This window comes from Esox lucius, chromosome 8 (genome assembly GCF_011004845.1).
Source record: "Esox lucius isolate fEsoLuc1 chromosome 8, fEsoLuc1.pri, whole genome shotgun sequence".
Lineage (NCBI taxonomy): Eukaryota > Metazoa > Chordata > Actinopteri > Esociformes > Esocidae > Esox > Esox lucius.
In genome coordinates this window covers 10,929,342-10,945,404 of record NC_047576.1, presented here as the reverse complement: position 1 = coordinate 10,945,404, position 16,063 = coordinate 10,929,342, and the positions used below count along the sequence as shown (strand labels likewise).

Below are 16,063 nucleotides of genomic sequence, written 5' to 3'. Positions count from 1 at the left end.
GTGTCAGCCTTGTGTGTCTCCCCTAGTCTCCCCTGGTCAGTGTCAGCCTTGTGTGTCTCCCCTAGTCTCCCCTGGTCAGTGTCAGCCTTGTGTGTCTCCCCTAGTCTCCCCTGGTCAGTGTCAGCCTTATGTGTCTCCCCTAGTCTCCCCTGGTCAGTGTCAGCCTTGTGTGTCTCCCCTAGTCTCCCCTGGTCAGTGTCAGCCTTGTGTGTCTCCCCTGGTCAGTGTCAGCCTTGTGTGTCTCCCCTGGTCAGTGTCAGCCTTGTGTGTCTCCCCTAGTCTCCCCTGGTCAGTGTCAGCCTTGTGTGTCTCCCCTAGTCTCCCCTGGTCAGTGTCAGCCTTGTGTGTCTCCCCTAGTCTCCCCTGGTCAGTGTCAGCCTTGTGTGTCTCGCCTAGTCTCCCCTGGTCAGTGTCAGCCTTGTGTGTCTCCCCTGGTCAGTGTCAGCCTTGTGTGTCTCCCCTGGTCAGTGTCAGCCTTGTGTGTCTCCCCTGGTCAGTGTCAGCATTGTGTGTCTCACTGAACCTCTTCCTGTTTGTCTCCCAGGATGGGAGGCATCCCAGCAGTCAATGGGAAGGGAGAGCGTCTACTCCTCTACATCGGCATCATCGACATCCTGCAGTCTTATAGGTAGTATTCGTGTCCTGGTCATAGAGGCAGTCATTTGTCATATAGAACATACAGGGCCGTGGCCATTAAGGGAACACTGTAGCAAAGCTGCGTCTTACCGGATGACATGAGCGTGATTTATGTCTGGTTAAAACAACCTTGGTGCCCAAGACCACTCCCATGCTTCTTAGGGTAAAGATCGGATCCGGCTGGTCTCCCTCTGCATACAACAGCCTGTTGCTTGGCTGGCTACGGCTGTTTGTCTTTGCCTCCATGACCGTAATGCATTTTTAATTACCAAACGTTTGTGCATCTCTTTTTCGGCTCCAGGCTAATAAAGAAACTGGAGCACACGTGGAAGGCTTTGGTTCATGACGGGGTGAGTTTCAGCTACATATTAATCCTATATTCTTCATATTTTCCATTGTACCCCAGTCCAGGCTCTATTGGTACAACCATGAGTCCCCTACTCCAGCCTCTACCATCTCCATATACACAATCATCTGTTAAATCAGTTCCTCTTGGGTTTCCCATCAGGCTTATGTAATACTGAGTTTACCTGTCACGGGGTATTGCCGAGGCTTGTGACTGGGCTGAGAAACATTGCATCATGTTCATGGCCAATCACTTTCTTAAGGATAGATTTAAGGCTCTGAGTAAAATCCCGTCAGCAGGTCCCAGAGTTCTTTCCTGCTCAGATCACGTGTTGAGGAAAAACACCGGTCCTGTTGATTGACTGCCAGACTAACAGGTGTGCAGGTGGAGGTTGACCAGCTGTTTGGTGTTAATTATTGAACAGCCAGCCACAGTCTGTCCAGATCCGACTTCCCCTGTCTGAGGGCTGATTGCTCTACACTCTGACCTCGTTTACTGTCGTTTCTATATCTCATACATTTATTGATGAAGTCAGAGATGTACAGTCTGTTTGGGCTGTTGTTGTGGACCAGTGTAGCGTTTGTGTAGTGTGGTGTATGTGTGATGTGGAGCAAAAAAGGAAAAAGGCTGTTTTCACCCTACGACCATTATAAAAATTGCACTTGGGTTTAGGGCTTGGGGAAAGCAGGAAAAAAATGGACGTGAACATTTGGTTTTCTGTCCCCCTGCATGAATAGAGATTGTTCTGGTCTATGTGATGTCCTTAATGGATCTGTCCGGTAAATGTGTACTCAAGGACCCAGTAAGAGCCTCACTGTCACTAACAGATCCTCTGGCCCTGACTTCAAGCACCTCGCGCTTCTCATCAGACATGTCTTTCAGGCTGCTCCTCATTTAGAACTGTGACACCTCCCTTTCTCCTGGTTCTCCCTCCCGCCGGGACGCCGCGGCGCGGTCTAACCAGCGTGGTGTGGAGTTCGTCATCCTGCTGTAGGCGAAGGGTTAGGGTTAAGGTTAGGGTCCCCGTCTCTGTGTTGTCAAAGCAGCCTAATGAGGTATGAAGGGTCGTACAGGTTGTTCTCATCGCTAACACATTCAATTCTTTCAACAAGTCGAGAGTTAGACAAGCTCTGGGCCATTCTTGTTGCCTTGCTCTTTTGCTTTCCTTTCTCTTCCTTTTTTTTTTTTAAACCATTCAATATGGTTTGCCGTAACTACACAATAGAAAATAAGAATAATGAGCATGATTAGTATTCTAGAGATCTCTAAAGTTACCGTGGTAACGGGGCCACTCCAGCTGTCCCTTGTGTCTGTGAGGAACACTCTAGTAACAGAGTGATGCTGCATCCTCTGCCAATGTGTGGCTTAGGAATGACACGTCTTAGAATGCCTGGATAGGTGTTTCACGTGTCTGTTAAGCCCGTGATATGTTATGGCAATCAGGCAAAGACACAGTTGATGATGTGCAAGCGACAGTCGGCTTATGCGGGCCATGTGTCGGCATGGCAATGCAGCCATGCTTTTCATTTCTTCCAGTGTTTCTCCTGGTAGTGCTGGCCAACCCGGCGTCGTTTCCTTAATCCTAAGCAGTTGAAACAAACTCAGACATTGAAAAACAGCCCAGCTTGTGAAGGAAGCAATGTCAAATGTCAAACAACAGGAGAAAACCTACCTTTAGTGACCTTTACACTAAATGAGACCGACTATTATGCCTGTGTGGCTTTCATCAAAAAACAAAAGTTTCAGCAGTTTCGCAGTGCCCTGACAACCTCCAGCCAGGCAGTGTTGATCGATGGAGGTGGGATATTACTTTATTATTACGGTATTACTGTGTAATTACCAGAAATATAATAGCAGAAATACTAAAAACAGCTACTTCTGCGTTTGTTTTGTTATAAATCATAACAGCCATAATGTGCTCATACTGTAGACAACAACCCTGAGCTTGACCAGGGACCACCTGTTCACATAGCTACTTTATTGGACATTTTATCTGTCAGTGCCAAAATCCACTTACAGTTATTTTGGGGCCTGCCAGTGGGTCTGGCTGGCCACTAGAGAGAAGATGAATAAACTAGGACATACAGGGTATGTTCTCAGTATGGGGCGATGTGCTGAATATAAACATGTGGTGGTGTTCTCTCACTCTCATTCTTTATCAGGCAGTCTGTTGTTTTGTCCCCCTTCTCTGTCTCTCTCCGTCTGCCTCTCTCTCTCTGTCTGCCTCTCTCTCTCTGTCTGCCTCTCTCTCTCTGTCTGCCTCTCTCTCTCTGTCTGCCTCTCTCTCTCTGTCTGCCTCTCTCTCTCTCTGTCTGCCTCTCTCTCTCTGTCTGCCTCTCTCTCTCTGTCTGCCTCTCTCTCCAGGACACTGTATCAGTCCACCGGCCAGGCTTCTATGCAGACAGGTTCTTCAAGTTCATGAGCAACACTGTGTTCAAGAAGAGCTCCTGTGAGTAAGCCTGACTAAACCAGACTAAACTAGCAGTCAGACTGACAGACACAGTGCTTCCCCCGCCTCAGGCATCCTGAGGGAACAAAGACCTGAACATGTCGGTTGAGAGTTGCTGTTGACTTTGAACTTGATGTCTTTTGGATGGTTGTCATTTTTCACCTGAACTGCAAATCGTCTGATGTATGAATTTTTCAAATGGGAGATAAAACATTGTGAGAACAGACCGATGAGTTCCATCATATAGTGTCTTTACACACTGCGTTTGTGTAAGTGTTTCATTGCAGACCAAGGTGGAAAGATGGAATACATTAACTGCTCAAACACCCTTCCAGCCGGCAATAAGAAGAAGGAAGTGTTTTCTTAGTTGTGGTATTTCTGTGTGTGTGTCTGTGTGTGTGTGTGTGTGTCAGCCTTGAAGTCTTCTCCCAGTAAGAAGGGCCGAATGGGTCTGATGGTGCCAAAGTATGCTGGGCCTGGGGCCGCCTGGTCAGCCAGCCAACTGCCCTCCGAGAGAGACAACAACATCTACGACCTGAGAGGAGCACGCAGCTTCCCCACGCTGGAGGACGAGGGTGGGGCCAAGTGGACACGCCTAGCGTTATATATCCATGCACGACACATGCAGACGCACGCTCAGACCCCATGCCACACGTGCATTATATGCATGGTCTTTTTTTTAAATCTCCCGTTTCTCAGGCCGGCCAGACCTCCTGCCCTGCACCCCTCCGTCGTTCGAGGAGGCGACCACAGCCTCCATCGCCACCACTCTGTCCTCCACCACCTCCTTGTCCATTCCAGAAAGGTCTCCCTCTGACGCTGGAGCCGAACACCCACGTTACAGGTATCAGAACAACAGCTCTGAGAGAAGGTACGGCTCTGGACGCAACGTCACACCTACGGAGCGGTGTGGAGTCCTTTTCAGACCTTGTAAAAATGTTTTCATTGTGCTCCAGCAGTTTAAGCCACCTAATTCAGGCCACATTTAACTACTGCATGGGCTCATGTTACTTCGGCGCATACATAATATAAAGTGTATTTAATGTTTCACATGGGGCATATTAACAGATACGGGGTTGTACAAAACTTTCCAGACGATGGAGCCTGGAAGTTGACTACCCTGGTTTACTGCAGGTTGACTTAGAGTGGCTGTCTGTGTGTTTCTCTGCAGGAGACACGCCCAGTCTGTCAGCCATGATGGAAGGTATGAACACTGTCTACATGGTCCTTATGAATGCTCACTTTCTTCCCTTGTATATGGGACATGGTAGTTTGTGTTCTTACAGAGCTAGTCATTCTGGCACTGACCTATGAGTAGGCTGAGGTGTGTCAGGTCAACCATTGGTTCTCTGTATTCTGGGGTATTAACCCATTTCCTGAGTTGTATTTGCTGTTTCTGTGTGTCCGCGCACATGGATGTAAATTGTGTGTGTGTGTGTGTGTGTGTGTGTAGAACCCAGGAGGAGTTGCGGGTACGTGAGGAGGAGCAGCAGACAATCATGGTGGAAGTGGAGGTGAAGAGACATGACAGCGAACCCACCCTCACAGCTCCACAGCCCTCACCAGAGACCAGGTACCCGGCCTAACCCCACCCTACATAGACCAGGTCCCCGGCCTAACCCCACCCTACATAGACCAGGTCCCCGGCCTAACCCCACCCTACATAGACCAGGTACCCAGCCTAACCCCACCCTACATAGACCAGGTCCCCGGCCTAACCCCACCCTACATAGACCAGGTCCCCGGCCTAACCCCACCCTACATAGACCAGGTCCCCGGCCTAACCCCACCCTACATAGACCAGGTCCCCGGCCTAACCCCACCCTACATAGACCAGACTGTTTTTCCGAGGGCAGACACACACTTAACACTTAAACCACAGCTGTACATCTACATGTCTTACCATTTCAACAGGCTTCATTTATAACTTACATCCAACTTCCTGAGACAGTCTGAGTCACTGTTCTAGATGTATCATTTCTGATTAGGTTGCCAGGTTACAGACCTATTATCAATGCTTTGACCTCAATAACAACTTCCCCTTTCACTAAAAATAACTTGAAGAATGTGTCACTCAGGATAGGATATTCACCTAGGACCTTCGTTAGGCTGATAGGATGGCAGTGATATCACTTCACCACTGTATCCCTTAATCTAGTTCTCTTTTGGTAAGTGGGGTGGCTGTTGATATGCTGTTAGGGGCCTGGTTATGGACAGATTATGTCTCCTACAGGAGGTTTTCTGGAGCAGCCATCTAATTAAATTGAGAGTGGAGTAGAGAGAGACAGACGGGGTGGTACAGCGAGACAGACAGGGTGGTACGGTGAGACAGACGGTGTGGTACAGGGAGACAGACAGGGTGGTACAGGGAGACAGACGGGGTGGTACAGTGAGACAGACGGGGTGGTACAGGGAGACAGACAGGGTGGTACAGGGAGACAGACGGGGTGGTTAGGGTGAGACAGACGGGGTGGTTAGGGTGAGACAGACGGTGGGTTGGTTAGGGTGAGACAGACGGTGGGTTGGTTAGGGTGAGACAGACGGTGGGTTGGTTAGGGTGAGACAGACGGTGGGTTGGTTAGGGTGAGACAGACGGTGGGTTGGTTAAGGTGAGACAGACGGTGGGTTGGTTAGGGTGAGACAGACGGTGGGTTGGTTAGGGTGAGACAGACGGTGGGTTGGTTAGGGTGAGACAGACGGTGGGTTGGTTAGGGTGAGACAGACGGTGGGTTGGTTAGGGTGAGACAGACGGTGGGTTGGTTAGGGTGAGACAGACGGTGGGTTGGTTAGGGTGAGACAGACGGTGGGTTGGTTAGGGTGAGACAGACGGTGGGTTGGTTAGGGTGAGACAGACGGTGGGTTGGTTAGGGTGAGACAGACGGTGGGTTGGTTAGGGTGAGACAGACGGTGGGTTGGTTAGGGTGAGACAGACGGTGGGTTGGTTAGGGTGAGACAGACGGTGGGTTGGTTAGGGTGAGACAGACGGTGGGTTGGTTAGGGTGAGACAGACGGTGGGTTGGTTAGGGTGAGACAGACGGTGGGTTGGTTAGGGATTGCTGAGTAAGCAATGTGAGATGAGCTTAATTGGGTACTAATGGTGATTGTTCTGAATGGTGTCAGCTTACCATCTGGTACCAGAAGTCTCCCCTCAGAGCCTGTTTCCTCCAGTATAATCAGTCTGTCCCAGGTCTGCCTGTCTGGGCCGGTTCTACTTCATTAGACGGGCCTAGTGGGAAGTGCGTGCGTGTGCGTATGCGTGTGTGTACCGTATATCCATCCCATCTGGGTCTGTGAATTATCAGCTGTGTGACCGACCCCACCCTTCTTTCAGTGAGGTACCGGAGTTAGCCGACGCTGCTGCTTCTACCGCGGCCCCACCCTCCTCCTCTCCGCCGACCCCTGAGGGCCCTGCCGAAGCCTCTGGTCCCGTGGTCCCTGGAGCTGCTGTCCCGGGCTCCAAGGCCCCTGCTGAGGCCCCTGCCGCTCTGGCCCTGGGGGCCCCCGGTAGTCCCGTGACGGTGGAGGTGGTGGAGGCCGTACAGGACCGCCGGGGCAGCACGGTGTCGGGGTCCGGATGCACCAGCCAGGCCTCCCAGGACGACGAGGATGACGTGCCAATCACAGACATCTATTTTGTAAGCGGTGCTTTCATTGGCTTGAAACACGGGGCACACACCCGGGTCATATTCCTTAGGGCACGCGGCGGGAAAATGAAAACATGGACACACAAACACAGCCCTTTTAGGAACCAGACACCAGGGTTTGCACAGGCCACTCTGTTACAGTGTGGTAAATGTATGGAGTTTCACTGAACTGAACATACACCTGCACCGCTCTAGAAACAGTCATGTCTGCTGAATAGTAAGAGCCTGCATCAGTCTGTGGAAGTCCTGCGTTAACAAGGATGTAGACAAAAGCCTATGGCAGACTGGAGACGGATCGCTCCATCTTGTCTTGGATTCAGCAAATATTGTTTTTTCTTTGTGTGCCTCGTCAAAGCCACCCGACATGTCACAGTGTCTGCTATTGCTGTTAGGTCACTGTAGAGTGGGTGCGTGTGAGACTGTGTTGGATGTTTTCAAGCCCATCACAGTGCTAACAGTTGGACTACAAAAAGGCAGTGGAGGGGAGATGGAGGGGAGGGGAGATGAGGGGGTGGAGGGGAAGAGGAGATGGTGGGGAAGGGGAGGGGGAGGGGAGTGGGAGGAGAGGTGGGTGGGGGTTGGGGGTGTGGGGGAGATGGAGAGGAGGGAGTGGGTTCCAAGTGGGTTAATACAGTCAGTTACCCAAGCTTCCCTTCTGCTGCTTTGTCCTTCTTGAAGTCACTTAAGTCAGCTGTTCAACAGTAAGTGGACCCAGGCAGTCAGGACTGTACTTATGGGGGTGACATCAGCAGTTAGGGACATTTCTGTAGAGTTGTTCACTGTTGTTTTAACCATCTTTCTCCGACCTGGTCGAGGGTGTTGGCTACCGGTTTGGAGAGCATTGCCCTTGTCCTCTTAAACATGAAGAGATGACTTGTAACAGCCAGGTGGAATTACTTGTGACTTCAGTATGTCTGTGGCCCTGAGTTAATCTGCCTGCCTGCCTGCCTGTCTGCCTGCCTGTCTGCCTGTGAACATTCAGTCACCGGATGAATGTCTCACCTGCTCTGCCTCTGCTTCCCTGCTGGAGCCCTGTAGTGTCTTGTAGACACCCCTGTATGATCGCTGAGTCTGTCACTGATGGCCATTTAACCAGCCCGGTGAGCCCATGACATGGATCTGGCCAGACCAGGTTCACTTTGAAATTAGAATATTAATAGGATTCTAATTTCACGCTCCTGAATGGCTTTGTTATTGGCTTGGTGAAAGTGTCGTCTCGTGTGTATTTGGAATGCAGAGTAAAAGGCATTTAACAGATTATTGATTTGACTGGTAAGAACAACGTGTGGGATATTTGATCAGTCCTGAGAGACAGAGCAGGGCATGGCAGACATTACTCAGACGGCTTTTAACAACAGGCTAAGGAGATGGTTCTGGTCAGAGTTGGCATCGGGAAGATGGCAGAAGTGCTACACAAGCCCCTGTTAAGTGTCTACAGCATGAATTATTCATTTATCATCAGCAGAGACTGTCTCTCTTTCTCGCAGCTCACTAATTTCTTCACTCCTTTTACTCTCTCTTTCAGTCTCTCACTTTCTCAATCTGTCGTTTACGCTCTCCGCTCTCTCTCGCTCTCTCTCTCGCTCTGGTGTTGACTCTTACAGGTGGTGTCCTCCCTGTCTCTGTCTGTGTCCCTCATATTCCCCTATGCTTCATGCAGTCTCTCTCTCTCTCTGATTAATGTGTGTAAGGTGAGACCCAGGCTCAGGGAGGACCACCAGTCGCCCCCTTCACCATAACACCGTCAATAAACAGACGATCTCCCTCTAACTACAGTTAACATTTCATTTCTTCCTCTCTGTGTCACCACCCTGTCCTTTCTCCCACCCCCTTCTCTGTGGTGATGGGCTGTCAGTTTGCAGATGGGGGAATCAGTCATGTCCTGCAGAGGAAAAGTCTCCAGCTGCATTGTAAGTCAATGGGACATGTCCTTGGCTATCGGCTAGATGCATTGTAAGTCAATGGGACATGTCCTTGGCTATCGGCTAGATGCATTGTAAGTCAATGGGACATGTCCTTGGCTATCGGCTAGATGCATTGTAAGTCAATGGGACATGTCCTTGGCTATCGGCTAGATGCATTGTAAGTCAATGGGACATGTCCTTGGCTATCGGCTAGATGCATTGTAAGTCAATGGGACATGTCCTTGGCTATCGGCTAGATGCATTGTAAGTCAATGGGACATGTCCTTGGCTATCGGCTAGATGCATTGTAAGTCAATGGGACATGTCCTTGGCTATCGGCTAGATGCATTGTAAATCAATGGGACATGTCCTTGGCTATCAGCTAGATGCATTGTAAGTCAATGGGACATGTCCTCTGCAATCAGCTAGGTGCATTGTAAGTCAATGGGACATGTCCTTTGCTATCAGCTAGATGCTTACTAGTCAGTTGTTTAGTCAGTGGAAGCATTTGATTAAGATATGGAGAAGTGTCGTTGTAGCTTGGTCTCCCAGTCTGTTTTGAGTCTTGGCACTATCCCTGTAGTGATTCCTCAATTCACCCTATTAAGGTTTGATAGGATGTACATGAGGATGAGTAGAGATCCATTGTGGACTGTTTTTATGTGATGATCATTGTTTTGGTCAAGGTAGGCTTGATGCTTAGAACATGCTCTGTTCTACAAGATCGTCTTACTTCACTGTGTCGTGTGTTTCATTTGAATTCAAAAAAAAGTGTCATATCCTTTCGTTCTGCATTCACACCATGTCTTTGTTATCGTTAATTATTTACCTCATCCAGTGAAATCAACCACGGCTGGCTGGATGAGACGCTCCTGTGGAGAGAAAGGGGTAGAGATGGGGTGAGGGAGGAGGTGACTGAAGAGAGAAGGTGGTAGCGATTGGGTGTGAAAAGAGGGAGGAGGTGACTGAAGAGAGAAGGTGGTAGCGATGGGGTGAGGGAGGAGGTGACTGAAGAGAGAAATGGGTAGAGATGGGGTGTGAAAGGATAGAGTTGACTGAATAGAGAAATGGGAAGGGAAGGGGGGAGGAAGGAGGTGACTGAATTACAGGAGGAGGCTCTCAGCATCTCATTTGAGGCCATCTGTTTCTCTGGTTTGGTACCCCTCCCTGTCTTCCACCTCACGCTCAGTCTTTTTTCCATTCTCCCCATCTCTCTCTCTCTCTCTCTCTCTCTCTCTCTCCCTCCCTCCCACCCTCACTCTCCCTCTCTCACTCTCCCTCTCTCTCTCCCTCCCCATCTCCCTCCCTCCCTCCACCTGAGTAGACTACTTCAGTGGATGGTGTCTGTTCAGTGGATGGTGTCTGTTCAGTGGGTGTGTGTTAGAGTTTTAGTGCCAGTGTGCGTGCCTTGGTTCAACGAGAGTGTGTGTGTGTGTGTGTGTGTGTGTGTGTGTGTGTGTGTGTGTGGGGTCGTGCAACGTGCGAGAGAGCGTGTGTGACGTCAAACCTCAGCGCTGCGTCTACCTCACTCCTGACAGGAGTCCGTGGTGGGTGCTGCTGCTGTCTTTTGAAGGGACAGTACCGTAAGGTGTCACACCGCGGGCCCGCCCTCAGAGCCCGAGCAGCACGGAGGCTCTGACCGGGCCTGAACACTCACGGCACATGATAAGCCACACACAGAACACGTTTTCCTTTATGGAGAAAGAAATGGGGTAAAATGCTCGGGGTGAACATGTCCTTGTGGCTGTTGGCAGCGCTGACACCCTCGCTTTTCCAAACACCGACTGTCGCCAACCGCCCACTCCCATTCAGTTTTCTGGCTGATGCAAACTGATCCTTGTTCCATCCTTTGTTTTTCCTTGTCTACTTTGCTTTAGCTTTTTTAGATTCATGAGAAGCTTATCAAATAGAAATAGCATTTGAGGTTTTAAAAGGGCTCACGATAAAGTTCTTAAATTAAAAGGACATTTTTAATGTCCGTTGTCTTACCCCAATGCTCTATTCCAGTGGGATCTCACTGCTTGTCTTTCATTTTCACATTTATACATTTATGCTAATCTGTATTCCAAACACACTTTCTGTCCCTGCATTTCTTCCTTTTTTGCATTTCTAATTTTCCTTTACTGCCTTGTCTCGTCCTTTCCTTTTCTGTCTTGTCTATCTCTCTTGCCTGGCTATGCTTCTCTGTGTGGTGCGTCCAATGGCCCCAATCTGTCTCTCTATCTGGCGCCCTCTGCTGGCTCGGTTGTGCATCGGCAGCCCCTCGAGGACAGGACCTGGGTGTATTCCCCTCTACACTACGGCACAGAGTCTCAGACCTTGCCGGACAGGGAAGGGGAGGAGAGCGAGACAGTAAGTAGTGAGAAATACATTTTTTAAAAAGTGTGCGCGTGGCCAGCCCATCCTGTCATGTCAGCTGATTCTGGCCGTGCCACTTACAACCGTTTGGTGTCCCCCGCCTTTTACCATGAACCCCCACCTTTACCGCATGCCGCTGTTTCTTAACGCGCCGTTCCTCCGCATCATCTGTCCTCTTGCCTGGTTACATGTGGTTTAGCGATTTGCCCGCGCTCCTTCGCCTCATGACATCCTCATCAAATACCAAACCCACACCAGACAAACCCACAGAGGCTGATGTATTTTTTCTTGTGAGACAGCGGACCCACACAGACCTATGCTTTGACATTAACAGTAAACAGCAGTTGGATATCTGAACGGCAAAGAAATACATACATATACATATGAGACTTTTTCACTGAAAGTCATTATGGTGTGATTTCTTTGTGAATCCGTATTGTATGATATTATTGCTTTATGTAATCTTTGAACCACTCTGCACCAGTTAGCAGTGACCGCTGAGACAAAATAATGGATTTTTACATAACAAATGGGTTTGTTACGTCACTGAAGATTATATTGCTGGCTATTTTTAGGGCCTCTCATCATGAATGTTCTAGAATTTTATACATTTGTTTTGACATTTATTACTTTGAGTTTCTAAAACTACTGTTGACTTTGGAAAGTTGAGCAGGTGTAATTACTTACAGGTTTGCATGTTTCTACAAGGTAGAATGTAGACAGATGAGCTTTCACAATTCTTTAAAGGAATGTATGAGTTCATGGCAAATGTCATTAAGTGCCATTTTACTAATCTTCTAGGAAACCCTATTTAACTTTTTGAGCTATTTTTGGCCAGGGTATTTTAACAATCCAAAGCTGCAGTAGTGATAGAAGCTTAGAACTGTAGCCGGCTGGCTAATCCCTGGCCAAAGCCCACGGCAGTGGTCCCCCCTCCCTCAAAAATTTGCTTTGATAAGTTATACCCTGGTTGGAGAGCGCCGTGGGGGAATTTATATATTTTATATGGCACTCTTGCTATGGATTTGTACCGATGATTAACACTCTGAATTCTCTCTCCTTTCTCTCTCTTTTTTCACTCTCTCTGTTGTTTTTTTCCCTCCTACCTCTCCTTCCAGCAACAGTAAATATTCCTCTTCTCGACTGAGTGGAAAAGGTTTCCATAGAGAGGAAGCCTTCGACTGATCCACAGGTGTCTGAGGGGCAGGTAGCACGAGTCCAGTAGAGACCAGGGTTTTAAACCATTGATTCAAATACAAAAAGAAACGTGTATACTGGGAGGAAACCCCCTCGACGCCCTACAATCGCAGTGATTCATTCCCCTCTTTTCACTCCACCCAAACCAAATACGACCATACTGGAGGAAGAGCAGGAAGTTCGATGGCTAGGCTGTCCAGAATGGCCCTAGCAACCGGGTCGTTGAGACATCTCTGCTACTCCCCACACATTCCGGATGACTGATGCGGTCCGTTGCTCACAATCTGTTTCTTGGATATTAAGTTATTTTACGTTGCGTATTATTGTGTGCTTTTTAAATTTTATTTCTTTTTTACTTTTTGTTTCATGCACTTTTTTCCATCCATATTTTAATATTGGGGATATATTTGTTGTGTGCTTCACGTGTAGCTCCAGCCATGATTTTCACTTTATTTTTCAAAGCAATCATTGATATCAAAGTGATGATTAATTAATCATTGGAGGAACTAATAAATAACCTATAGATTTTAGCGTTTTCAGGAGATGATTTTGTGTAGTTTATTTTTGTCATGTATATGACAGTGTTGCCATATCCCCCATACATTCCTCAGAATACAGCTCTCATGTAACCTCTAAACCACATCATTGCAACACTAATGCTGAGACGTTGTCAATCATTTCAAAAATCCACCTCATTAAGGTCTTCCAGGACTGCCCAGCTTTTAGAGAAACACGAACGAGTCATTTTCTAAGCGTAATGATTCATTGAGCTGCCGTAATAGCATGAAATTGCAACATGTTACAGTCAAACGTATGCACTGAATGTTAGCTCTGCTGGAGGGTACCAAGGCTAATGGATAAGGCGTTCTCAGGCCAAATACTGTAACTCATTCTCACGTTGTTTTCAGAATTAATTCATACTTATTTTAATAACAGAACCATCATCGGACAGGAAAGTAGCATCTTTGTCATACTAATCTGGGATTTGGATTAATGTTTATTAGTTCAGGTTTAAGTTTTAAATAGTTTGATGGCTCTTTCTTTGTTTTACCCTTGGCTGCTTTTAAGTTAGTGGTTTTATGTCTGTACGTGAGGGAAGCTGTTAATGTCTTGTAAACTTGTAAAATACTGATTGTTCTATCATAATGTGAGGTGGCCAGTTGTAATCAATTGCTGTTGTTTGTGTCATCAAGAGACCATAGCAGCAACATTTTGTACAGTAGTCTTAAAGTTGCTTTTAATTGCCTTATCGAGATATTAAGACATTATTAGATTTTTTTTTCCATTTTAGTGCTCTTGTATTTATTACTTTTAAGTATTTTTTTTATAATGTAGTTGTGCTCCTGAGAATGTGTATATAGAATTATAAATACATATATAAAGATAAGAAATATATTTTCCATTTCAATTGGAGAATATTATTTTTATTTAATTTAAATTTTTTGCTGCTGGCAAGAAATGATTACGATCTAAATGTGATTTACTGTACCATATCCTTCAAAGTGTTGACAAGATGCAGCTCAATTTATGGTGTATAAATCACTGCTGTTTCTTTCTATGACATCCGTAACTGAAGAGTTGTCAGTTTTACTGTACATGCAAATCAGTAGGGGTTCTTGGGACGGTTTAGCTGTATTTGTGTAAGTGTTTCCAAATCGCTGTGTGCCCTCACTTGGGGAGAGTCCGTAACAGACATGGCATGATATAAAAATTAATATGCATATCAAAAATATGTATTTATGTATATCTGTATGTTCGTCTATTTATCCAATAGGATAAATAGGTGGTGTGAGTGTGTGTGTGTTTGGACTCTTGAAAACAGAACGAATACAAAATAAAGCAGTTGTATGTCCATTAAATTGTGTATTTGCCCATGCTTCCGAAGTTGTTTGTCTTTGTACTTCCATGTCTATATATCTGATGTTTGCAAGCAGTGAATTCCTTCCATTTGTCTCTTGTGCTACTGTTCAAAGTTAGCTGTGAAAAAAAATCTTCATTGTGCTGTGGGCTGTGGTTGACATTTGTGTGGCCTTTTCCTATAAGCTCTTGTGTACAAAGCAGTGTTGGGTATATTGCCTACTTTCTCTGCTACCCTCTAATAACCCTACATCACAAACATGCAGTGTTCATTCCCAGCTGCTACGGTCTTTCACAGTTCCTATGGCGAGGACTAAAGCAGGAACAAGTCTCCTTGGTCTTAGAATGAGTTGTAAAAGGCTCAACAACTGTAGGAGAAGGTATCGCTTGTTGAGTTTAGAGTTGTGATAGATGAAAAAGTTGCCCATTGTGATGGTTTTTAAGTGTTCTTCTGCTGTATGTACACACTGAATATGCCTACATCCTGCCGACCCACTTGCCAGGAAACCCTCGAAATATGTTTTAATCCGCAAGGGTTTGCTCCTTGGCTAAATAAATTAAAATCCAGCTAGAATAAAACTCAGATGTTACATTTCAAAATAAGCATATTTGACCTGCTTAGTGCAAAATTAAAAATTAAAAAACTGGTGACAATAGCAAAATTTAAGGCATAGTACTAAAAATAATTTATTTTATGACAGTATCTGAAGAAATACAGATGAATGGAGGACAACGAACATTTTTCATAACACTCAGGAAAATGTTACCATGATTGGTTGCCATCACCACATGAGTCTACAGATCAACTGGGCTGATTATTATGCTTGTCCACCAATGAAGTGCATTAATAAACAGGTTTTCAAACAGGTTTACAACCTTTTGAAACAAAGTACAGCTGTAACACACTACAGCTGAACAGTAGGAATCTGTTTATATTCCTCATGCAAACACGTTCGTTTTTTTAAGTCCAAATTATGAGACCCTTCGATAACATCATAGGTCCTTAATGTTCTTAAAAAAATGTGATGCATCCAAAACTTTTTGTGCCCACTTTTTTACCTGCCCATATTGTGGCTATTTGTTTTGATTGTCATTTTAAATGGACATGTCTCATTGGTATTTGCTTGAATGTTGCTTGAAAGTGCCATCTCATTAAAGCTTTGTGCTAGCTTAGAACAGTGACATTAAAATGTCTTGTAAACCCAATTCAATTGTCAAAGCACTCAGAAAAAAATCCACTGTATGCTCTTCTCTTCATTTATGTCAACCAAAAGGTTGGGGGAAATTAATAAAGAAAAATGCAAATGAATACCACATTTGTCTTTCTGTCAGTAACGTTCTCGGATAAGAAATTGATATTACATTAAATACATATAATCCACATTTTTGATACTACCCAATATACTTTTTTTTGTTGCAATAATCAAAGGGATTTTAATCTCTCTCATTCTTTCATAAATCTATTGTCAATGCATTTCAGTCAATCTATAGAATTTTTCAAAGGATTTAAAGAATTCTCAAATAATAACCTGCTTTCTCTGTCAAAATGTTTTAAGTATTTTGTAGGTGCTAATATGATTCATTATTAATTATTTGAGAAATGTGTCGCTTGATCTATATACAAACTTGTTATAAAGAAGTAGCCAAAATGACTACTCCTGCAATTTCCTTC

At 46.1% G+C, this 16,063-nt stretch overlaps 1 protein-coding gene across 5 annotated transcripts in view; it reads left to right on the top strand.

Annotated features, from left to right (window-relative positions):
• Positions 1 to 14,410, top strand: part of pip5k1ca (phosphatidylinositol-4-phosphate 5-kinase, type I, gamma a) — a 46,330-nt gene extending 31,920 nt beyond the window's left edge. Inside the window, exons 9-19 of one of the 5 annotated variants that reach the window (XM_034293775.1) lie at positions 545 to 628; positions 938 to 986; positions 3,347 to 3,431; positions 3,845 to 4,006; positions 4,131 to 4,275; positions 4,603 to 4,635; positions 4,885 to 5,004; positions 6,763 to 7,066; positions 8,931 to 8,985; positions 11,239 to 11,331; positions 12,456 to 14,410. In XM_034293775.1, coding sequence (XP_034149666.1) covers positions 545 to 628; positions 938 to 986; positions 3,347 to 3,431; positions 3,845 to 4,006; positions 4,131 to 4,275; positions 4,603 to 4,635; positions 4,885 to 5,004; positions 6,763 to 7,066; positions 8,931 to 8,985; positions 11,239 to 11,331; positions 12,456 to 12,484 — 1,159 coding nt within the window. In that variant the 3' untranslated portion in view covers positions 12,485 to 14,410. The other 4 variants (XM_034293774.1, XM_029121706.2, XM_029121709.2 and 1 more) reach the window with 4 other exon arrangements.
• The last annotated feature ends 1,653 nt before the right edge of the window (positions 14,411 to 16,063 follow it).